The 19,639-nt window shown below is 62.8% G+C and overlaps 1 protein-coding gene across 7 annotated transcripts in view; it reads left to right on the top strand.

Moving 5' to 3' along the window:
• Nucleotides 1-19,639, top strand: part of PRR5 (proline rich 5) — a 50,279-nt gene that overhangs the window by 24,636 nt on the left and 6,004 nt on the right. For 3 of the 7 annotated variants that reach the window (XM_024737568.1, XM_024737569.1, XM_024737570.1), the window contains exons 2-7: nucleotides 141-260; nucleotides 10,091-10,171; nucleotides 12,661-12,709; nucleotides 14,209-14,266; nucleotides 18,913-19,004; nucleotides 19,410-19,550. In XM_024737568.1, coding sequence (XP_024593336.1) covers nucleotides 141-260; nucleotides 10,091-10,171; nucleotides 12,661-12,709; nucleotides 14,209-14,266; nucleotides 18,913-19,004; nucleotides 19,410-19,550 — 541 coding nt within the window. Of the gene's footprint in view, nucleotides 1-6; nucleotides 261-10,090; nucleotides 10,172-12,660; nucleotides 12,710-13,771; nucleotides 14,108-14,208; nucleotides 14,267-18,912; nucleotides 19,005-19,409; nucleotides 19,551-19,639 lie in introns of those variants that run through there. The other 4 variants (XM_024737567.1, XM_024737572.1, XM_024737573.1 and 1 more) reach the window with 4 other exon arrangements.

Genomic DNA, 19,639 nt, shown 5'->3' with positions numbered 1-19,639 from the left:
GCTTCCTGCTTTTGCCCAAGTCTCCTCGTAGAGGGCGCCGCAACGGCCGGGGCCCGCGGCGCGGCGTGGCGCAGGGCGGGGTGCCGGGCGCGCGTGGGCGCGGAGCCTGTCGCCGGGGTCACCATGAGGACTCTCCGCAGGTTGAAGTTCATGAGTTCGCCCAGCCTCAGTGACCTGGGCAAGAGAGAGCCGGCCGCCGCCGCCGCGGACGAGCGGGGCACGCAGCAGCGCCGGGCCTGCGCCAACGCCACCTGGAACAGGTAAGGCCGCGCCCTCCCGGCCGGCCCGCGGGCCGCTGGCCCCGGGTGCCAGAGCCAGGGGAGGGGGAGCCCTGGAGCAGGTCCGCGGGCGAGGGCCTGCCCCCTGCGAGGAACTGTGCTGGGGGCCAGCGCGGCACTTTACAGTTAGTAGAGAACTTGCTCCGCCGGAGTTGTGCGGACGGGAAGGGAAGTTTAGTGCAACGTGTTTCTAGAACGGAGGGACGAGACCGCGGACCCGGGGCTGGTCCCAACGCGCCCAGCGGGTGGGTGGTGGGGTGGGCCTGGATCCTGCGAGCCAGCCTCCCCCGCCCTCCCCCCGGGGTCTTCCCAGGTCTTCGCTCCAGTGCTCATGGCAACCTGGGAGGTAAATAGAGCAGGAAGTATTTATCCCATTTCGCAGATAAGCCTCGCGGGCGCAGTCGGTGGGTTGCCGCTGCGCTTCCTGTTCTGCGTTTAGGTCCCTTTGGTCGGCAGTGGGCGGGTGGCTTTCCCTTGAGCGGCCCCCTGCCCTCCCAGCTGTCAGCAGGGGTGCAGCAGCTGCCCGGCATTCTTTAGACGACCTTCCCCCCGCGGGCCCTTCCCAGACAAGCAGGGGCGTGGGAAGTCCCACCACCCCCTCCCACTTGGTTTGAAGAGCAAGGCTGGGATCTCCGGAAAAGAGACGATTTATTTCGTGGGATTCCCCACCGTGTTTGCTCATGAGCTCTTTTCAGCAATAGATATTTCCACCAAAAGGAAAATGGGAGGGCAGGAGAAGAGAGTAGGGCAGGCTATCCAGGGGGCTGTGGATGCTGCCCCCGTCACCGCACGCACCCGGCAGTACCCTGCCAGATGCTCCACCGTCTGTGGTCTTGGCCATCGGAAAACCAGCTGTCAGTGTGGACACTCATTTATTCTGTCCATCAGTCGTTTCATGAGCGTCATGGTGGGCACAGGGCTGCCCGCCTGAGACCCTCCTCTGTGCACTAGGCAGGACGCCGTCGTCCAGTCGCGTGCTTGTCTTCTGCCCCCTGCCAAGTTGCGAACTGCTTGAGCGCTGGGACGAGGCTGCCTCAGTTTCCCTATCGGTCAGCGGGCGTGCACATTCCTTCTTACAGGACCGGTGTGGGGACAGAGACGGAAGGACTCTCGCTGGGTAACATCAGCCCGGTGACTGCACACTGCCTTCGGAGGCGTTTCCTCCTCTCGCAGAATTGCGGAGAGAAGCGGTCTCCCTCCTCATTTCTCTGCCGTGGTTTAGCGCAAGGAGCCAAACAGACTTAGTTCAAATCCCAGCTCTGCCTCTTCCCTGCTGCGTGGCCTTGAGCAAGCTGTTTAGCCTCCCTGGTCCTTAATTTCCTTTTCTGTAAAATGGGCCATTGTGGGGATTAAATGTGAAGATCTCTACTGAAGTCCTCAGCACGTGCCTGGCGGTAGGGCCTCCGTAACGTATATTTCAAGCTCAAACTCGTGCTGGGGACAAACTCGTGTCAGGGAGGGCCTGTAGGGACAGGGTTTGGGTGGGGGGGCCTCAGGTGTCTGCTGGTCCCTGAGCTTTCACCACCAGCAGCTTTCTCCTGCTGAGGGGTTCTCCAGGCAGAGGTGGGGGCACCCTGGGGTAGGCTCGGAGTCTTCTGGAGCTCAGGGAGGTGCCTGTAGGGAGAGGCCACCTGGGTCCCCCCCACTGCTTCTCACTTAAAGGAACTTTCAAACTTCAGTGCCATCCTGTGCCTTGCCGGGCAGACTGCAGGGCCTTGGCCGGGCAGACTGCAGGGCAGCGGCCTGGCCCACAGCCGGCGTCTCTAAGGCTCTGAGCCGCCCAGCCCTTGGACCCACGTCAGCCCCACTTGCCATGCTGCACTCCTGTGTGCCGGGCCCCTTCACGGCCCTTGGTGCCCTTCGTAGCCCAGGGAGGGAGTTATGACTACCACGCCCCATATAGAGGTGCAGAGGGGGACGCAGAGAGGACCAGGAAGCCTGTCCGTGTGGACGCCGCAGAGCGGAGCCACCGCTCTCCCTGGGCAGAGGGGGCCCTGAGCCAGGGAGGGGCAGTGCCTTCCCTGCCAGCGTTCCGCAGGTACCATGGGGAGGTCGGGGCCTCTTCTGGTCGCTGCCTAGCTGCCCAGCCCCGATCCTCGCAGTACTCCCTGCCAGGGCCCCCCAGGACACAGCCTTGGGGGGCGGGACAGTACAGGTCCTGCCTTGCTAGGTTGTAGACTCCTTATTTTGAGTCCAAGATGAACCCCCTTTTTCCACGTGACCACATTAGTCTCCCAGGGCAACCGTAACAAATTGCGGCAAACTTGTGGCTTCAAACCACAGAGGTTCGTCCTCCCACAGCGCTGGAGGCCGGAAGCCCCACATCAGGGCATCGCCAGGGCCTCGCTCCCTCTGGAGGTTCCAGGGAAGGCGCCTTCCTGCCTCTTCCAGCTCCCAGTGGCTCCTTGGCCTGTGGCTGCATCACCCCGTTCTCCGATTCGCTCTTCATCTGGCCACCTTGTCTGTGTCCAAACCTCCCTCTCCTTTCTCTTAGAAAGTCATTGGGCCACCTAATGTAGGGCCCACCCCAAATCCAGGATGACTTGGTCTCAAGGTTCTTAACTAATTACATCTGCAAAGACCCTGTTTCCACATAAGCTCTGGGGTAGCAGGTGGACATGAATTTCTAGGGGACACTGTTCAACCCACTACAGTGGACCCTGGGTCCATCCCCTAAATGCCTTATTCATCTGTTCCCTCATCTGGACATGGGGCAAAACACATAGCTTGCTCCTGTGATAGTGGAATCCGTGCACTCACCTAGCCACTCGTTCATTCGTTCATTCGTTCACTCTCCGGCACTGGTCCGAGCGGGTGGTGTTGAGCGCTGAGAGGAGGATAAACCGGGGGAGCGCGGGTGCTGACCACACAGAGGGGGCCCGGGCTCCCTTCTGCACGTGTGCAGGGCAGGTGTGAGTGCTGGGTGCCGGGCTGCCGGCCGGCTGGGCCACGCTCACAAACCGGAAACTAGAACAGAACCGTCAGAAGCTGTTTCCTAAGCCCCTGCTGCTGCTTTACGGGGCGGGTTTGTCCCCTGTGCCCAGCCCAGTGCCGGCACTGCAGAGGGGAGGACACAGGGCTGGCTTAGAAGGCTCACCTGTCACTCCCACCTGGAGCCCCTGATCCCCTCCCTCCCAAATGGCCCAGGCATGGCATGTCGTGTCCCTGTCTGTCCCTGTGTTGGCCCCAGTTAGCTCCTCGCCGGGTGTGCACCCCACGTGTGTGCCAGGCCTCCAGCTGCACGAAGGTCATGTACTTGAGCTGAGGGGCCCGCTGGGGGGCGGGCAGGAGTCCCCTGTACCTGCGTTTGGGCCAGAGGGTGTAGACCATTATGGAGCCCTACTCCTTGCCAGGCCTGGATCTGCCCGAATGCCTGGGGCTTGGTGAGCCTGCGCCCACCCGCCTTCTGGCTGTGAGAGCAGAGGCCCCGCGCAGGTGGAGCGCGCGCCCTCTCGTTCCCACGGGACCACCTCCGAGGCCGGGCAGATGGTCCTTAGCATCCAGATAGAGAAACTGAGGCCAGAGAAGGAGAGGGACTTGACCAAGAGCCCCTGTTCACGTTGAGCCTGAACCATGGCCTGACTTGAAGCCGCTGCCCAGGGACACGTGTGAGTTGGTGTCTGCTGGGGCCGGGCGGGGCGGGGGTCGGTGGTGAGAGCCCGAGGTGCAGCCCTCCCTCCTCGTCTGCTCGTCCCTGGTCCTGGACGGGGCCACTGCTGGCCAAAGCCCACAGGGCGTCCTGCACCTAGATCTCCTCCGGGCCTGTGATTGCTCTATCCCCTGGACGGCGGTGCCCACCGACCCTGACCTTTGCCGGGCCCTGTCCCAACCCCAGGCATGGAGGAGCTGCTTTCATGCCCGCAACGGCCTTCAAGGTGGGACTTGCTACCCGCATCTTGCAGATGGGGATACTGAGGTCCAGAGGTGTGGGCACTGCCCAGGTCTAAGTCCAGAGCTTCTGCCACTGCCTCATGGGGTCTCAGGGGCCGGAGGAGGTTGGCTGAAGCCCTCAGGGTGACCAGTTGGTTGGGAGTTGGGGGGTGGAGGCCAGTGGGGGGCCGGTGCTTGGCTTCCCGGCCAACCCTCACGAACAACCTGCTCTGAGTCGGGCCTGGGTCCTGAACCCCCTGCCGCTCTGAGGCGGTCTGGGAGTGGTCAGCAGAGTCACGGCCCTCAAAGATGTCTGGGGATCTGTGAATACGTTCCCTTACGCGGCAAGAGAGACTTTTCAGATGTTAAGTAAATGATCCTCAGATGGGGAGATGGTCCAGGTGGGCCCAGTGTCACCACAAGGGTGCTAATGGGAGGGAGGCCCAGGGGTCAGAGTTCAAGAAGGAGACGTGAGGATGGGAACCGAGAGGTTGAGGACACCTCACTGCTGGCTCTAAGGATGGAGGGGGGAGTCCTGACCAAGCTGGAAAAGGCCAGGAAACAGACTCTCCCCCGGAGCCTTGAAGGAGCCGCACCTTGATTCTAGCCCTGTGACACTGACACAGCTTCCGGCTTCAGAGCTGTAAAAAGCCAACTTTTGGCTGCCTTGCAGCCGCTGTGTGTGGGCTTTGGTTACAGCAGCCAGAGGACACTCGTATGCTGGGCTTCCCTCCCTCCCCGCCCTGCGCCTTGGGCCCTCACTTCTCCCAGCAGTCGGGGCTCAGGGCCATCCGCTCTCCACCTCCCGGCCCCCAGCCCAGCGTCCAGAACCTGCCCTCCAGCAGGACGGGTGGGACTGTGCGGCCAGGCAGCCATGGGGGCGGCGTGGGCACCCAGCTGTCCCCCTGCAGCCTGTCGGGACGGGGGCGTCAGCGCAGTCAGGCGTCTGCCTTGCTGGGCAGGTGGGGCTCTGGAGAAAAGCTCTGAGTTCTTGCCTGGAGCCCAGGGAGGAGCAGGGGTGGGAATTGGGGGGCGTGTAAGCCAGGGCCAGGGCACTGAAAGCAGGGTGAGCATGGGAACGGCCCTCAGGCCTGAGAGTGGTGCCCTCAGGTACCCACATCTGCCAGAGGGTCACCTTGAGGCCAGGCAGGGGGTCGGATTGGGTTCCGAGTCGCCTGCCTCCCCTGTGCCTTCACCTGGGCGTGAAGAGGACGCCCGTGGATGCTTTCCCCAGGGCGACCGGAGCAGAGCGAAGCAGGGCTTCATCTCTCAGGGCTGGCCGTGGGCCCCTGGGTTAATGATGAGGATGCTGGAGGCCCCGGGCCCGAGTTGCACTTCTGTCTGGGGGGATAAGTCACATGAGGGCCTCTCCTCTGCCCACCCCACCTCCTCTCTCTCCAGTGGCTCACAGCAGGGCTTTGTTATCGACCCAAGGGTTGATCACCCTTGGATGGACAGGGCAGAGGGGGGACTAGAGCCTGGGCTGTCCGGGGTGGGAGCCCAGGCGGGCACACCGGTGGAGCCCAGTGCCTCCGCCCACCCGCGCCCACAGGCCAGCTCCTGAGAAAGAGCCAGGCCTCGACACCAGGGCGACGGGCTCGAGGAAGTGCCAGCCCCTCTCGGGGTCCGGGTCGCCCTTCTGGGGACACCAAGTAAGAGGGTGAGGAGGGCACCTGGCGGGGGCCTGCCCCCCTCTCTGATTTCTGAGGCTTCAGAGGCAGCTCCAGAGCAGGGTAGGGCCTGAGAAAGGGCAGAGCTCCACCTCTAGGCCTCTCCGCCTCTCCGAGGGTTCCTGGAGGTGTCTTGTCTGTCCCCCCAGAGGCCAGGCTTTGGGGTCCCCCACGCACTGTCTGCCGGACCTTCTTGCGTGGGCAGGTGGGCAACACTGAGACCGGCAACGGGGCCAGGGACCCGCCCCGCTGGGGTCCCACCTGCTCGCAGCGCCACACCGGCCCCAGCCGAGCCAGGGCTGCTACAGGCGGGTCCCCCCAGAGGCCTCACCATCAGCCCTTCCTCCCCAAGCCTGACCACAGGGCCCCCGGCCAGCCCTGGTGGCAGCAGGCCTTGGCACTGTCCTGCATGCCATGGATCCCCACTAAGGGTCCTGGGCATCTCCCCTCACCCCGTGCTCAGGTGACAGATGCTGAGACTTGTCGCTGCCCTCCTGTCTCCCTACATGGGGCAGAGCGACAGGCCCGGAGAGAGGAGGTGATGGGTCAGCTGCTGCTCGGCCCTCACCCAGAAGTGCCCCGGGGCGCCTGCCATTTCCAGGGGGCCGCTCCCAGTGCCCCCGGCTGGGCCTCGGTGTGGGAGGCCCCGGGCCAGAGTTTCACTTCTGTTTGGGGGGATAAGTCACATGAGGGCCTCTCCTCTCCCCACCCCTCCTCCTCTCCCACGGCTCACAGCAGGGCTTTGTTATTGACCCAACTTGGACTTTGGAAAGAAGGCTGCAGAGAAACGGGAAGGAGCGGAGCCTTGCCTGTCCACCAATCCCAGGTTGAGCAGCTGTTGGGGGCGGGAGGACTGTGGGCCCCGGGCTCCCTTCTGGCCCTGCCAGGCATCGAGCTGTGTGACTTTGGGCCGTCCGCTGGCTTCTCTGAGCCTCAGTGTTTCCTTGGGCAGCCTGGGCTGTCACAGTCCCCACCTCATGGTGTGGTTAGAAGGAGATGGAGAAACCCCGGGGCAGATGGTTGAGCCGTGGTGGATGCTTCCGGGGGCACATATCCTGCCCCCCACCCACAGTCACTGCTGCTGATGCCATGGCACACGTAACCCCACAAGGGCTGTGATTGAGTCCCATTGTATGGAGGGGGAAGCTGAGGCACTCACGGTCCGGTCTCCAGAGGCGGGCAGCAGGGAAGCCCAGAGCTGGGATTCAACCCCAGGCCCGCACCTGAACGCGCCTCGGGGCTGGAGGTGGGAAGGGCAGGGGCAGGGTCCACCAGGGTGGAGGCCGGGCTGGGTGGGGGTGTGGATAGGAGAACTCAAGGGTGACCCTAGGGCTGGCCGGGGCACGGCTCAGATACACGTAGGGTGGTGCGAGACCCGTGCCCTAAGTGGTAAACCAAATAGACCTCCCCTCCCCCGAAAGGAGCCGGGATCAAATGCTCTCTGCACACAGGTGTGAGCGGGGAGGGACCTGACGTCACAGTGAGCCTCAGGGAGAGGGAACAGCAAGGATGATGGCCCTGAGGCAGGAGGAGGCCAGCACTGCTCAGACCCAGGGGCAGGGCGGTTCAAGTGACACAGATGGCGATGGACGACCCCTGAGGGCCTCGGGGAAAGACTTGTCCAAAGAGCCCGTCTTCCCATCCAAAACTGTGGGTTAAGGTGCCTCTGGGCCGGGGACCAGAGTGGGCTGCCCTCCCTCCGGAAGGCTTACTGGAGGAGGAGGGAGGAGGGACTTGGAAAGGCTGGTGAGAAGAGCAGGGCCAGGCCTGGGAGGCTGATGAGGGTCCCCCACGCTGTCCCCTCGGCCTGGTGGAGGCCTGGTCCCCAGGGAGCACTTGGCAAGGCCCCTCTGAGCCTCAGCGGGGGCCGGGCCCACGGGGCCATGCTCAGGACGCCCTATTTGCCAGCTCCCAGGCTCCTGCAGGTTTGGGAGGGTCTGACCTCTGCCCCCAGCAGCCCCCAGGCTGGGCACGAGTCCCCATCTGTTAGGATTTCAGGGTGGCAGCCATTAGACTTCCCGTCAGACTGTAAATGGAGAACAGCCTTACTCTGACTGTTCGCCGGAGCCCACCAGGCACTTTTTTTTTTTTTTTTTTTGCGGTACGCGGGCCTCTCACTGTTGTGGCCTCTCCAGTTGCCGAGCACAGGCTCCGGGCGCGCAGGTTCAGCGGCCATGGCTCACGGGCCCAGCCGCTCCGCGGCACGTGGGATCTTCCCGGACCGGGACACGAACCCGTGTCCCCTGCATCGGCAGGCGGACTCTCAACCGCTGCGCCACCAGGGAAGCCCTCACCAGGCACTTCTGACAGAGCTGAGCACAGTCCTGGCCGTGGCCACACACCAAGGCTCGGCGCTGGCCGGGCTTTCATCCTGACAGCAACCTGGGGGCGGGCGCATTGGCGGCCTCCATTTCACAGGCAGGAAACCGAAGTTAGAGGGCATGTACGCCTGGACACGCGAATAAGTAGCATTTCAACACCAGCTTCCTGGGTAGTCAGGCATCGTCGGGTCAGGGGACAAGGCCTCTGGCCTGGCCTGGTCGGGACCAGCTGGGAACCCCTGGGGCGCGTCCCTGCACTGCTCAGAGCTGCCTTCACCGACCTGGGGTGCGGGGCCCTGACCCTGCCCTGCCCCTTCCGGGGTGCGGAACTGGAAGCCCTGCCCACACCTGGCTCCGTGGGGGGAGGGGGCAGCTGTCGGGCGAGCTCTGTGGCCTCCCAGAGCTTGTTCCCTCCGAGCCTCAGTTTCCTCATCTGCAAAGTGGGCGGCCAGTCCACATGGCTGGGAAGGGTGGAGCTGGTGAGAGCAGACAGGGGCAGCAGGAGCTTGGTGGCCCCCACCTACTCCATGATGTGAACGGCAGCACGTGTCCAGCTGTCCCTGTACACCAAGAATCACACAGCTCGTCTGCAGTGGTGAGTTTAGAGCAGCAACCCAGTGCTGAGTGGAGGGCGGTGGAGCCACCCAGACCCGGTTCTCCCCCTTGGGAGCTCATGGCTGATGGTGAGGGCTAACATGAAAGTAAACCGGCAGAGTGCCAGGACCTAAGTCTGCACGGGGAAGGGAGGCGGTCAGGAGGGCTTCTGGAGGCAGTGGCCTCTGAGCCAGGGCTCCAGTATGAATAGCTACTTGCCTAGTAGATAGCATAAGCGCCCCCCCGCCCAGGTAGGAAGGGCAGTGGGTACAAAGACCCTGAGGTGTGGCTCCCCTGGCGGCTCCAGTACTCTGTGAGCATTGGGTGCCCAAGAATGCGGGGAGGGACCATTCCAGACGAGCCTTGAATGCCACATTCAGGCCTTGGGCTGTACCTGCAGGGCCCAGTGCAGGGGGCACTGAGTGCAGTGAGGAGGTACCTATGCGATCAGAGGTCAGGCGAGCATGGAGGAGAGAGAAGGGTGCAGCAGAGATCTAGCGGGTAGAGATTGGTGGGGCTTCAGGATCTGTAGGATCTGGAGGGCCAGGGAGAGTCAGGATGAATTTCACCAGATAACTAACTACCAGGCTGCTCCTGAGCCAGGTGAGAGCACACAGTCATAGACGGCACGGGGCCCTGCGCGCCGAGGTTTATAGATAGCCGTGGGAACCAATCAATCAAACGAGTCACGGGTAAACATGTAGGTGCACACTGACAAGTGTTGTAAACGCTGTGGCCTCTTGTGACCTGAAGGAAGGATCCACGTAGACAGGAGTGGGGGGTGAGGGTGGGGACCAAGCAGAAGGAAGGACATGTGCAAAGGCCCTGTGGTGAGGGCAGCTTCCCCAGTGGGGCCAGGTGCAGGTAACACAGGTACCCAGTTCAGTGAGGCAGGCGCTGGCTCACAGGCACCTGGAAGCACAGGGTGAGAAAGCCAGTTGGACTTGGTTATGTTTGGGGGTGCGAGAGACCATCAGAGGGTGTCCCCTAGTTTCCAGCCTGGAGGCAGAGGGTTCAGGAACATGGGAAGGGAGGCAGAGTGTGTGGAAGGTAACCCAGTGACAGCCTGGAGAGGTGAGGTGACCGGTGGCAGGCCTGGGGCTCCAGGGAGGCTGCGGCTGGGAGCCCAGGATCTGGCGCTCAAGATGGGAATTGAGGCTCTGGGGCGGATGGGGTCTGATGGGGCGGCCAGTGCCTGTGCTCCAGGCCTGCCTTCGAAGAGAAAGGACTGGCGCCCTGCTTCTGACCGGGCCCCTTCTGTTCCTCGAGGAGAGCAGGAGGGGCAGTGGGAGAGGGAAGGAGGGGAGGGGTCTTAGGGCCTCTGGACAGCAGCACTCTTCTTGCGTCCCCCACGCAGCATCCACAACGGGGTGATCGCCGTCTTCCAGCGCAAGGGGCTGCCCGACCAGGAGCTTTTCAGCCTCAACGAGGGCGTCCGGTGAGTGGTCGTTTGTCCCATCCAGGCCTGGGTCTGTAAGTGGTGGGAGGGCTGTGCCAGGTGGGAGGCCTGCCCCCCCCACCCTGTGGGTCCACCAGCCTCAGGTTCTGCCTTTAGAGCCCAGGTGGGCGGTGACCACCGCATGGACCTTGACCCCAGGCCCTGTCCTGTGGCCTTCACCCCCCACCCTCCTGAAGACTCCTTTTCAGGGGAAACAGGGAGAGACTGGGACAGTGGCTCAAGATAACGCCCACATGCCCCGCTGGTGTTAGGCATCACAAAGGGTATTTGTTCTGTTAAAAGAGGAAGGACTGGAACTTCCCTGGTGGCGCAGTGGTTAAGAATCCGCCTGCCAACGCAGGGAACATGGGTTCGAGCCCTGGCCCGGGGAAGATCCCACGTGCCACGGAGCAACTAAGGCTGTGTGCCACAACTACTGAGCCTGTGCTCTAGAGCCCGCGAGCCACAACTACTGAGCCCGCATGCCACAACTACTGAAGCCCACATGCCACAACTACTGAAGCCCGTGCGCCTAGAGCCCGTGCTCCTCAACAAGAGAAGCCACCGCAATGAGAAGCCCGTGCACCGCATCGAAGAGTAGCCCCCGCTTGCCACAACTAGAGGAAGCCCGCGCGCAGCAACGAAGACCCAACGCAGCCAAAATTAAATAAATAAAGTTAAAAAAAAAAAAAGGAAGGACCCACCTGCCTAATGATGGAAGTGTTGTTCCCAGAAAAGCAATCACAGCCCCGCCGAGTACCCCTCATTTCCTGTGAATAGCTGAGAATTGAGCGCTTGTGAAGGGGCCCAGGATGGACCAGCTTTGAGGGAATCTGCGAAGCCGAGGTGTTAGTCCTGCGTTTTAGTGGAGGAGGCTGAAGCTCAGAGAGGTCGAGAGACTTGCCTGGGGTCACAGCTGCCGCAAGGAGGCATTTCCTACCTCTGTGCTCTTTCCCTCACGCCCTGGCCTGTGCCACCCTGTCCCTACAGCAGAAGAATATCTGGGACAAACAGGCAGCAAACCTCCTCGTCCGCTTGGGGCAGGAATAAAAGGGTAATTGGGGCAGGGTCCCCCCACTCCAACCCTAAATGGCTCTTACAGGCAGATAAACAGGCCCGGGGAGGGAAAGGGGCTGCCTGCGGTCACAGCAGGGGCTTGTTGCCTCTCCCAGGCCTGATGTGTGTGACCGTTGCAGGGGGTCCTGCTTTTTTTGGGCTCATGTGGCCACTCAGGGGTGGGGCCCCAGGAGCCCCATTTTCCTGATACACCTCTGCATCCCTCGGCTTTGCCCAGCCATGAGAAGGGCCGGGGATGGTGCAGGGGTACAAAGCTCTGATGTCTGGCCGTCATTCTTGTGTTCTGCCATTTTATACACTGTGTGTGTGTGTGTGTGTGTGAGTGTGTGTGTGTGTGTGGTTTCGTGTATTCACGAAGTTGTGCAACTGTCTTTAATTCCAGGGCTTTTTCATCACCCCAAAAGGATACCCCATATTTATAGACAGGTAGTCCCCATTCTCCTCTCCCCCCAGCCCCGGGCCACCACCAAATAGCTATAGACATAGATTTTGTTTTTTTAAGATACGGTTTATCCTTTGACAACGTACAGTTCAGTGGTTTTTAGTACATTCACAAGCTTGTATAACTATCACTCTTTAATTCCACAACATTTTCCTCGCCCGCCCCAAAAAAAGCCTGTACTCCTTAACGGTCACTCCCGGTTGGTTACCCATCCTCCCCCAGCAGCCTCTGGCCGACGCCAGTCAACTTTGTCTCCGTGGATTTGCATATCCTGGACATTTCATATAAATGGAGTCGTACTACGTACGTGTGGCCTTTTGCATCTAGCTTCTTTCACAGCGTGATGGTCCTCCGTACTCGGGGGTCATCCAGGCTGGGGCAGGTGTCAGCGCTTGGTTTCTTTTTATGGCCAGAGAAATACCCCATTGTGTGAAGAACGCCACTGTGTTTATCCAGTCTCATCTGTTGATGGACATTTGGGTTGTTTCCCCCTTTTGGCTGTGGTGAACAGTGCCACTGGGAGCATCTGTGTAGGAGACCTTGTGTGGATCTGCGTTTTCACTGCTCTCGGGTCTGCACCTAGGGGCGGAATGACTTGGTCATATATCGGCTCTACCTTTAATCTTACGAGGAACCGCCCAGCTGTTGTGCACAGAGACTGCACCATTTTACGTTCCCACTAGCTGTGAGCGAGGGTTCAGTTTCCCCACATTCTCACCGACACTTGTTACTGCCCGGCTTTTTTCTTTTCTGCCATCTTGGGGTTTGGGTTTGTGTCCCCCTGGTTACTCACGATGGGGCATCTTCCCACGCGCTTATTAGCCATTTGTGTATCTTTGGAGAAATATCTAGTCACGTCCTCACGTCACTGGGCTAAGGGGGTGGGTCTCCCGCTGCAGGCGGCCCCCAGCCCAGTCCCCAGCCCTCGCTGGCACCGTGGGGTCTCTGACTCCTGCCCTCCCGCCCACAGGCAGCTGCTGAAGACGGAGCTGGGGTCCTTCTTCACGGAGTACCTACAGGTGGGTGCTCTGTGCTCTCCTTCGGGGTTGCTTCCTGAGCTGGCCAGAAAGGGCGGGGGTAGGGGCCACTGGCTCCCGGTGGGTACGTGGAGCTCTGGGTTCAAGGTCTCCACCTGGCCATGACTCAGTTTCCCCCATCTAGCCAGTGTGGGTTGTTGGGTAGGTTACACGATGAGATGCAGGTGAGGACTCACCACTCTGCCTGGCACGTGGCGCGGCTCGAGGTCAGTTTTGTGATTGGTTGTCCACCTCCTCCTGGAGCATCGGTGTGGGTCCCCAGAGCCCACGGGTGGGTCATCTACAAACCCCAGGGCCCTGAGCCGCGTGGTGGTGATATTAACGTGGCACCAGCGTCGCCGAGGCTGAGCTGTCCCAGGCGCTGCGGCCACAGGCTTGCAAAGTGGATGAACGCATGGAACCCTGGGGCTCGGGGAGGGGAGAGGACCCCCGAGGTCGCACAGGCAGGAAGGCGGAGGTGCTGCAGGCAGGGGCATCCTCACGCAGCCTCGGAGCATGGTGCCCACCCTCCCGGGAGAGGGGGAAGTGAGGACCAGCCTGCGGCTCCTCCCGTCCTGTGGGTTTAGGGTTGGTTTTAATTTAACAGCCTTGTTGAGGTGTAATTCACCCAACCATACTGCACACCCACGGGAAGTGTGCAGCCAGCGCTGTGTAGTGTACTCGCGGAGCTGGGCAACCGTCACTGCTCATTCCAGGGCTTTTTCACCACCCCAAAAGCGAAGCGCGTGTTTATAGATAGGTGACCCCCCTTGCCCTCTCCCCCAGCCCTGGGTCACCACTAGTCCATTTTCTGTCTCTCTGGATTCACCTGTGTGGACATTTCACGTCAGTGGGATCTCACAGCGCGTTGCTTTTTGTGTCTGGCTTCTCTCGCTGAGCACAGAGTTTTCGAGGTTCATCCACGTTGTGCCTGTATCAGAACCTCATCCCTTTTTACGGCCAAATAGTATTCCACAGTGCGGCGAGAGCACGTCTTGCTTATCCGTCCATCCGTCTGTGGTCCCCGCCTTGTTTCTACTCTCTGGCTGCTCTGACGGCTGCTGAGACCACGTGGTGTCAGTCAGCCACGCCCAGGGTGAGAGTGCAGGGGGGCTGCCGTTTGAGCCTCGTGGCAGTGGGTGATGGCAGCGCTCAAGCCAGGCCTTTGGTCCCGGGGCCCCTCTTGCCCGAAAGTCCCTCCTTCCTTGTGGGATGCGGGGGCAGCTGCCTGCCCGCCTGCTGAGCCTGAAGCAGGAGGCCCAGGCCTGGCCTGTCTCTCGGGGGCGGTGAGGGTGGGGTCCCCGCACCACCTCCTATCTGGGACAGCCTGATTGGGTCAGTTGCCCGCGTGCGCCCAGGGAGCTGAGGTTCCAGCTCTGCAACAACTGGACTGGGATGTCGGTGAGTCCTTCCCCCTCTGGGCCTCGGCTGCCTGTTGGTGGAGCCTTGGGGGCCCTGGGTACCCCTGGGGCGGTGACAGCATCTCCACGTGTGCCTTGCAGAACCAGCTGCTGACAAAAGGCATGGTGATCCTGCGAGACAAGATCCGCTTCTACGAAGGTGAGTCTGGTGGCCCACTGCCGGGACCGGGTGCCAGGCCACGCTGCTCGCGGGTGTGGCCGCTGGGAACCGTGGCCTTACGTGGGCTCCACCTGGGGCTCTGGGTGGGTGGTGTGGCCCTTCTGGTCGAGAGAGTCCAGAGGGGCAGAAGCAATGCCTCGAGGGCAGCAGGGCTGATATCTGACCCCGGGAGGGGACCCTGCTGGGAAGAGCATCTGCCCCCCATCTTGCTGGGGCCCAGGAGGGCTGAGGGATGTCTGGGAGAAGGCCCCTGCTTCACCTCACTGCCCACGAGGGCTTCTGGCCCCCGTGAACCCTGTCCCAGCAGCCTGGGAGGACCCCCATCAGGATCTTTGAGGACTGGAGGGGAACTGGCCTAGACCCGGGGGAAGAGGTAGAGCTGGAAGCTGCCGCCTGGAGGACCAGCGGATGTGGGCTCCCTGCCAGGGTTTTTTAATGCTCATACCTACCCTGTGAGACCTTTGGGCCACTGTACCCATGTCACAGATGGGGAACAACGCAGCGATGGCCTCAACTTGTCCATAGCCACAGTGCACGTAAGGGGTGGAGGTGGGATTCGAACCCAGGGCATCCCGACTCCAGAGCACACCCCCTTTGCCCTTATAGGGGCAGGCCCACAAGTCACAGCTGGCCTCGCTGCCCAGCTCGGGCCCCAGCAAGGAGAGAGAGGGTCCTGGCCGGCCGCTGTCTCCTTCTGCCAGGCCCAGAGCCCCGGCAGGATGTGCCTGGTCCTGGAACCCTTGGGCTCCCTGTGCCCGTGGGCTGGGGGTGACAGGTACTGCGTGTACACTTCCCGGCAGGAGTGAGTTGGTGTAGAGAGAAATCAAGTTATGGGGGGAACGCAGCTCACACCGGCACATCTGGCTACGGGCCCGCTGTGTGTCAGGCCCTGTGCAGGTCACGACCCTCCCTCTGTGTACCAGGCACCAGCTGCCGCACGTCCTCACCCTGTGCTGGGCTTGTCCCGAGAGTCTCCATTGCCTGACTCGTAGATCACCCCACAGCCCTGTGAAGAAGCTTCCATTGTTGTAGCCACTGAACACCTGGGAACACTGAGGCACAGGGGCTGAGTAACTCGCCTGAGCCCCACAACCCTACCTGGCAGCCTGGCTCCCGAGCCTGCACGCCTCTCTGTGCTGCTCCAGGTTCCTCCTCGAGTTCTCGGTGACCCCGGAAAGCACGGGTCTCAGCCCATTTCGCAGAGGCAGAGACCGAGGCCTGGGGTGCTCAGCATAACTCGTGTCCTGTGTTCCTCCTGCACCGCCTCTGCGTGTGTCGGGGGGGAAGCAGCCAAGGCAGGAGCCTGAGAAGGGCTGTGAGGACCACAGACGTGGGGGCAGGAGGCACAGGCCGTTGGGGTTCCGGGCGGGCTTCCTGGAGGGGGCAGCACCAGGCCAGCAGGCTCAGCACATTCCGGCAGTGCCTGCCCTCCCACCAGCTCTGGCCCAGGGGAGCTGGGATCTTAGCAGAAGAGGCGCTTTGTGTGGCTTGGTGGAGTCCTGCCCGCAGTGGCCGTGTCCGCCAGGCCGCCCAGGAGGGAGCACCGACCCCATCCAACCGCCCTTGGCCTCAGGGACAGGCACAGAGCCCCAGGCTGGGGGCCAGGGGGCCCGGCCTCCAGTTCCCATCCAGCCACAGACTGTCATTTCCCTCTGTCCCCACCTTAGCACAGGGGGTTAGACAGGCTCCACCCACGTGCTCACTACAGGTCAGGCCCCAGGTAGCCTTTGGGGACCTGGAGATGGACCTAGGCCCTGCCTGGCAGGGGCTCACAGCCCAGCTGGGGACACAGACATGGACCAGACAGTGAGAGTCCACTGTGATGAATGTCAAAGTGAAGGGAAGCCCTGGGGAAGGAAGGGCTAGTTCCACCTTGGCAGTCAGGGAGGGCTGCGTGGAAGCGGCAGCCTTTGAGTCAGGCCTCGAAACATCAAGAGGACATCTGCCTGCCTTCAGCCAATGCAGTGGGGACAGTGGCTGACATCACACCCCGAGGGGCTGCCTTGGGAGCCTCCCCGTTCTGCCTACTACCGGGTCCCAGGGAGAGCTCTTCCTTAGGACTACTCCCTGCGGCCAGCCATGTCCTCAGCCCGTGCCTCTGCTGGAGGTGGTGGGTAGCCCCACGAGGGGCAGCCCAGGACATGGCCGCCTGCCCCCCTCCAGCCTCCAGCAAGGCCTTGAACCCGAGCACAGTGATTCCTGGAAGTGGGAGGCCTGGAGGGGCCTTGAGGTGGAGGCCTCCCTCCCTGGGGCCACATTCAAGGTGGGCTCAGCTGCAGTGGGGGTAGCTTCTCAGCAGCCGGACGCTCTGGGACTCCGAGGGGGAGCCCGGGGTTTCTGCAGGCTCCGGGCCCTGGGCTCTGCCTGCCCTGCGGGAATCCCAGCCTGTTAAGGTCAGGCCACCAAACTGCGCTGCGACGGCCCTCACACGCTCGCCTCCGAGCCTGGCCACCCTCCTCCAAGCCCCTGCTGTGGCCTTTCCAACTGCCCTGTGGTCACCACTGAGATCTGAGCTGAGATCAGCCTGGTGCATTCCCGTCTCCAGGGCCTGCACAGTCGGACTGAAGAGAGGAAGACAGGCTGACCCACGCCCCATCCTGGGAGATCCAGCTCAAGGGCACGGCCGCTGGGTGGCGTGGGTCCTCCTGAGCGTCGGCGCGGCCTCAGACCACGCGGTCCCGCTAGTCAGTGCCAGGCTAACAGCTGAGCACTTGCTACAGGGCAGCTTTTGGCCTTTGAGTGTGGACACGTTGATCACGCCCATTTTACAGAGGACCACACTGAGGCTCGGGCTGAGGGACCCCCTGGGGCCCCAGGGCGGGGCTTCGACGCCGTGTGCTTGACTCACCCCTGCCGACCCTGGTGTCCCCAGACCGCAGTTCCCGGGCAGCAGAGAGCCCAGCCAGGGCACGGAGCCGAGTTTCCTGGCCCCTTGGTCGGCGTGTGGCTCTGGCGGGGCCTGGACTGTACGACATCCCCTTTCCGCCCCGCGGGCTGGAGAGCAGCCTGCGCTCCGCAGACGCCGCCTGGCCCGCGCCCAGAGCCGCCCCACGGCCGCCCGGGGAACTGAGCCGCCTTTCTTCTCGCCGGTGACGGCGGGGACCTCAAGGGACCTTTGTATGCAGGCAGAGCTCCTCGGGTGGCAGGCACCCACTGTCCTGGGTTCCATAGAGCCCGCTGTGGGGTGTGGGCCCCCGGTCGGACCAGGAGCTGGCCTCCAGCCAGGGTGCTCCAGTGCTGGCAGACGGGCTGCGTGGAAAGGTGGACCCGCCCTCTCCACGGTCACCCCCACCAGGCTCCCCTCCCAGAGCCCGGCACCCACACAGACCCGGGGGCTTTATGGGGGCGAGGGGGGTGGGGGGCTCAGAGCCCAGGAAAAGGGAGCACAAGAGGCAAAAGCCCTTGACCAACCTCCTGGTTCCCATGGAAACCTTGAGGAGTCAGGCATGGGTGGTGCGCTCTGGGAGGCTGGCCAGCCCGTGGCCCGGCCCCTCCACTCCTGGGGATGCCCACCACCACGGCCGTGTTTCTCCAGCCAACCGCTAGTCTGGCTTCCAGGTGGGGTCCCGCCAAGCAGCAGAGGCCTCGGCGACACGTCCGGGAGGCCTGCTTATCCTGACCCAGCAGCCTTTCATCCCAGCTCTCCGCTCCTTCCAGGCAGAGGGGCTGAGGGTTCAGCGCTTGGCGTTTCCTAGGGGAGCACAGAGCCAGCTGGAGGGCACCTCAGCTGTCCCCACCCCCAGGGTCTGTCCACCTTGTGACTGGCGCTGCTGCTTCCCCAGAGCCGGCAGAAAGGCCCACAGAGCTTGTCCAAACACCTGCTTTCCACACGTGTACTTCCATGGTTCATGTACCAAGGGTTTCAGTCCACCAGGCAAAACGGTCCTCCTGAATTAGCTCGGATACCACCTCCTCCAGGAAGCTCTCCCTGCGTGACCCCCTCGTACCTGGGCCAATTGCTGCTGTTGGATGCGGTTTCCCTGGCTCCCCAGATCCCACCCGCGGCAGCCTGGGTGGTGGGGACCCAGGCCCTTGAGGCAGAGACCCGCACCTCTCTGAGGCCCAGGCACTTCAACTGCCCGGTGGGGGTCACTCCTCCCTCGCCAGGGTGGCTGTCCACTGTCCTGCTGCCCTGTCGCGTGGTGGGACTGGGGTAGTTTTGGGCTCAGCTGGGTCCCCAGTGCCAGGCCTGGCACAGCATAGCTGCTGCGTGAATGTCTGTCGGGTGGACAGAGGGACAGACCGATGGGTGGGCGGAAGGAGCGGGAGGGCGGATGAGACAAGGGTGTGAGTGGAGCGCCTGTCAGGCTGTGCCTGTAGGGCTTGTGTGCAGAGGAAACGGACCCACCGGCACCTCTCTGCCCCAGGCCCTGCTTCATCTCCTTTCCTCCTGTCGGCTCTGAGGGGTTCGCCCTGCTACAGCCCCGTTTTATTAGTGGGGCAGCTGAGGCTCGGGGGTGAAGCTGGGCGTCCAGGCCCATCACCCTGGCAGGTGGGGGGGCCCTCCAGGGCCCGGCCCTCAGCTCCCGCGTCCTCCTGCCGGGGGAGGTGACTCGTGACCTGGGAAGGCGGGAAGCATCTGCTGGCACCCCTTGGGGTAATGGTGACGGTCCCTGTGCCCACAGGACAGAAGCTGCTGGACTCGCTGGCAGAGACCTGGGATTTCTTCTTCAGCGACGTGCTGCCCACGCTGCAGGCCGTCTTCTACCCGGTGCAGGTGAGTGGCTCCTGGGCCACAGGGACTGCCGATCCCAGCCTGGGGGTGGGCACACCTCTGCCCTTGTTGCCACGTGTGGGCCATCTGCGCCCGCGCTCGCCCCCGGACCTCCCAGAACCTGCTCCCCACCCCCAAGACGGGCATCAGGCCAGCTCCACGCTCAGAGCCTTGGGAAGCTCTTAGCAGCACACAGTAGGCCGTGCCCGGCGTGCAGTAGGGGCTCTGTGTGTGACAGTCACCCTTCCCTTGCCTGAGGGAGCCGCGTGGGGCCAGGGTCATCTGGGGAGGAGGACGGGGTGGAAGGGGCCCTGAGGGTCAGTGGTCCGTCCCTGTATCTGGCCCCAGAACTGGTGGGGGTGGGGGAGCAAGGGTCTCACGTGATAGCAGCGGCCCCCACGTCTGCAGGGCAAGGAGCCGTCGGTGCGCCAGCTGGCCCTGCTGCACTTCCGGAACATCATCACCCTCAGTGTGAAGCTGGAGGACGCGCTGGCCCGGGCCCGCGCCCGCGTGCCCCCCGCCGTCGTGCAGATGCTGTTGGTGCTGCAGGTGTGCGGGGCCCGTGGGGGCTGCGCTCAGCCCGGTGACAGGCACAGGCGGCATGTCCCAGGCTCCCCGGAGACAGAGCCTGAGATGTG

Source organism: Neophocaena asiaeorientalis, unplaced genomic scaffold, assembly GCF_003031525.2.
Source record: "Neophocaena asiaeorientalis asiaeorientalis breed wild unplaced genomic scaffold, Neophocaena_asiaeorientalis_V1.1 scaffold242, whole genome shotgun sequence".
NCBI classification, from domain to species: domain Eukaryota; kingdom Metazoa; phylum Chordata; class Mammalia; order Artiodactyla; family Phocoenidae; genus Neophocaena; species Neophocaena asiaeorientalis.
Note: the sequence above shows the minus strand (reverse complement) of the source record. Positions and strands in the feature narration are given on the sequence as shown.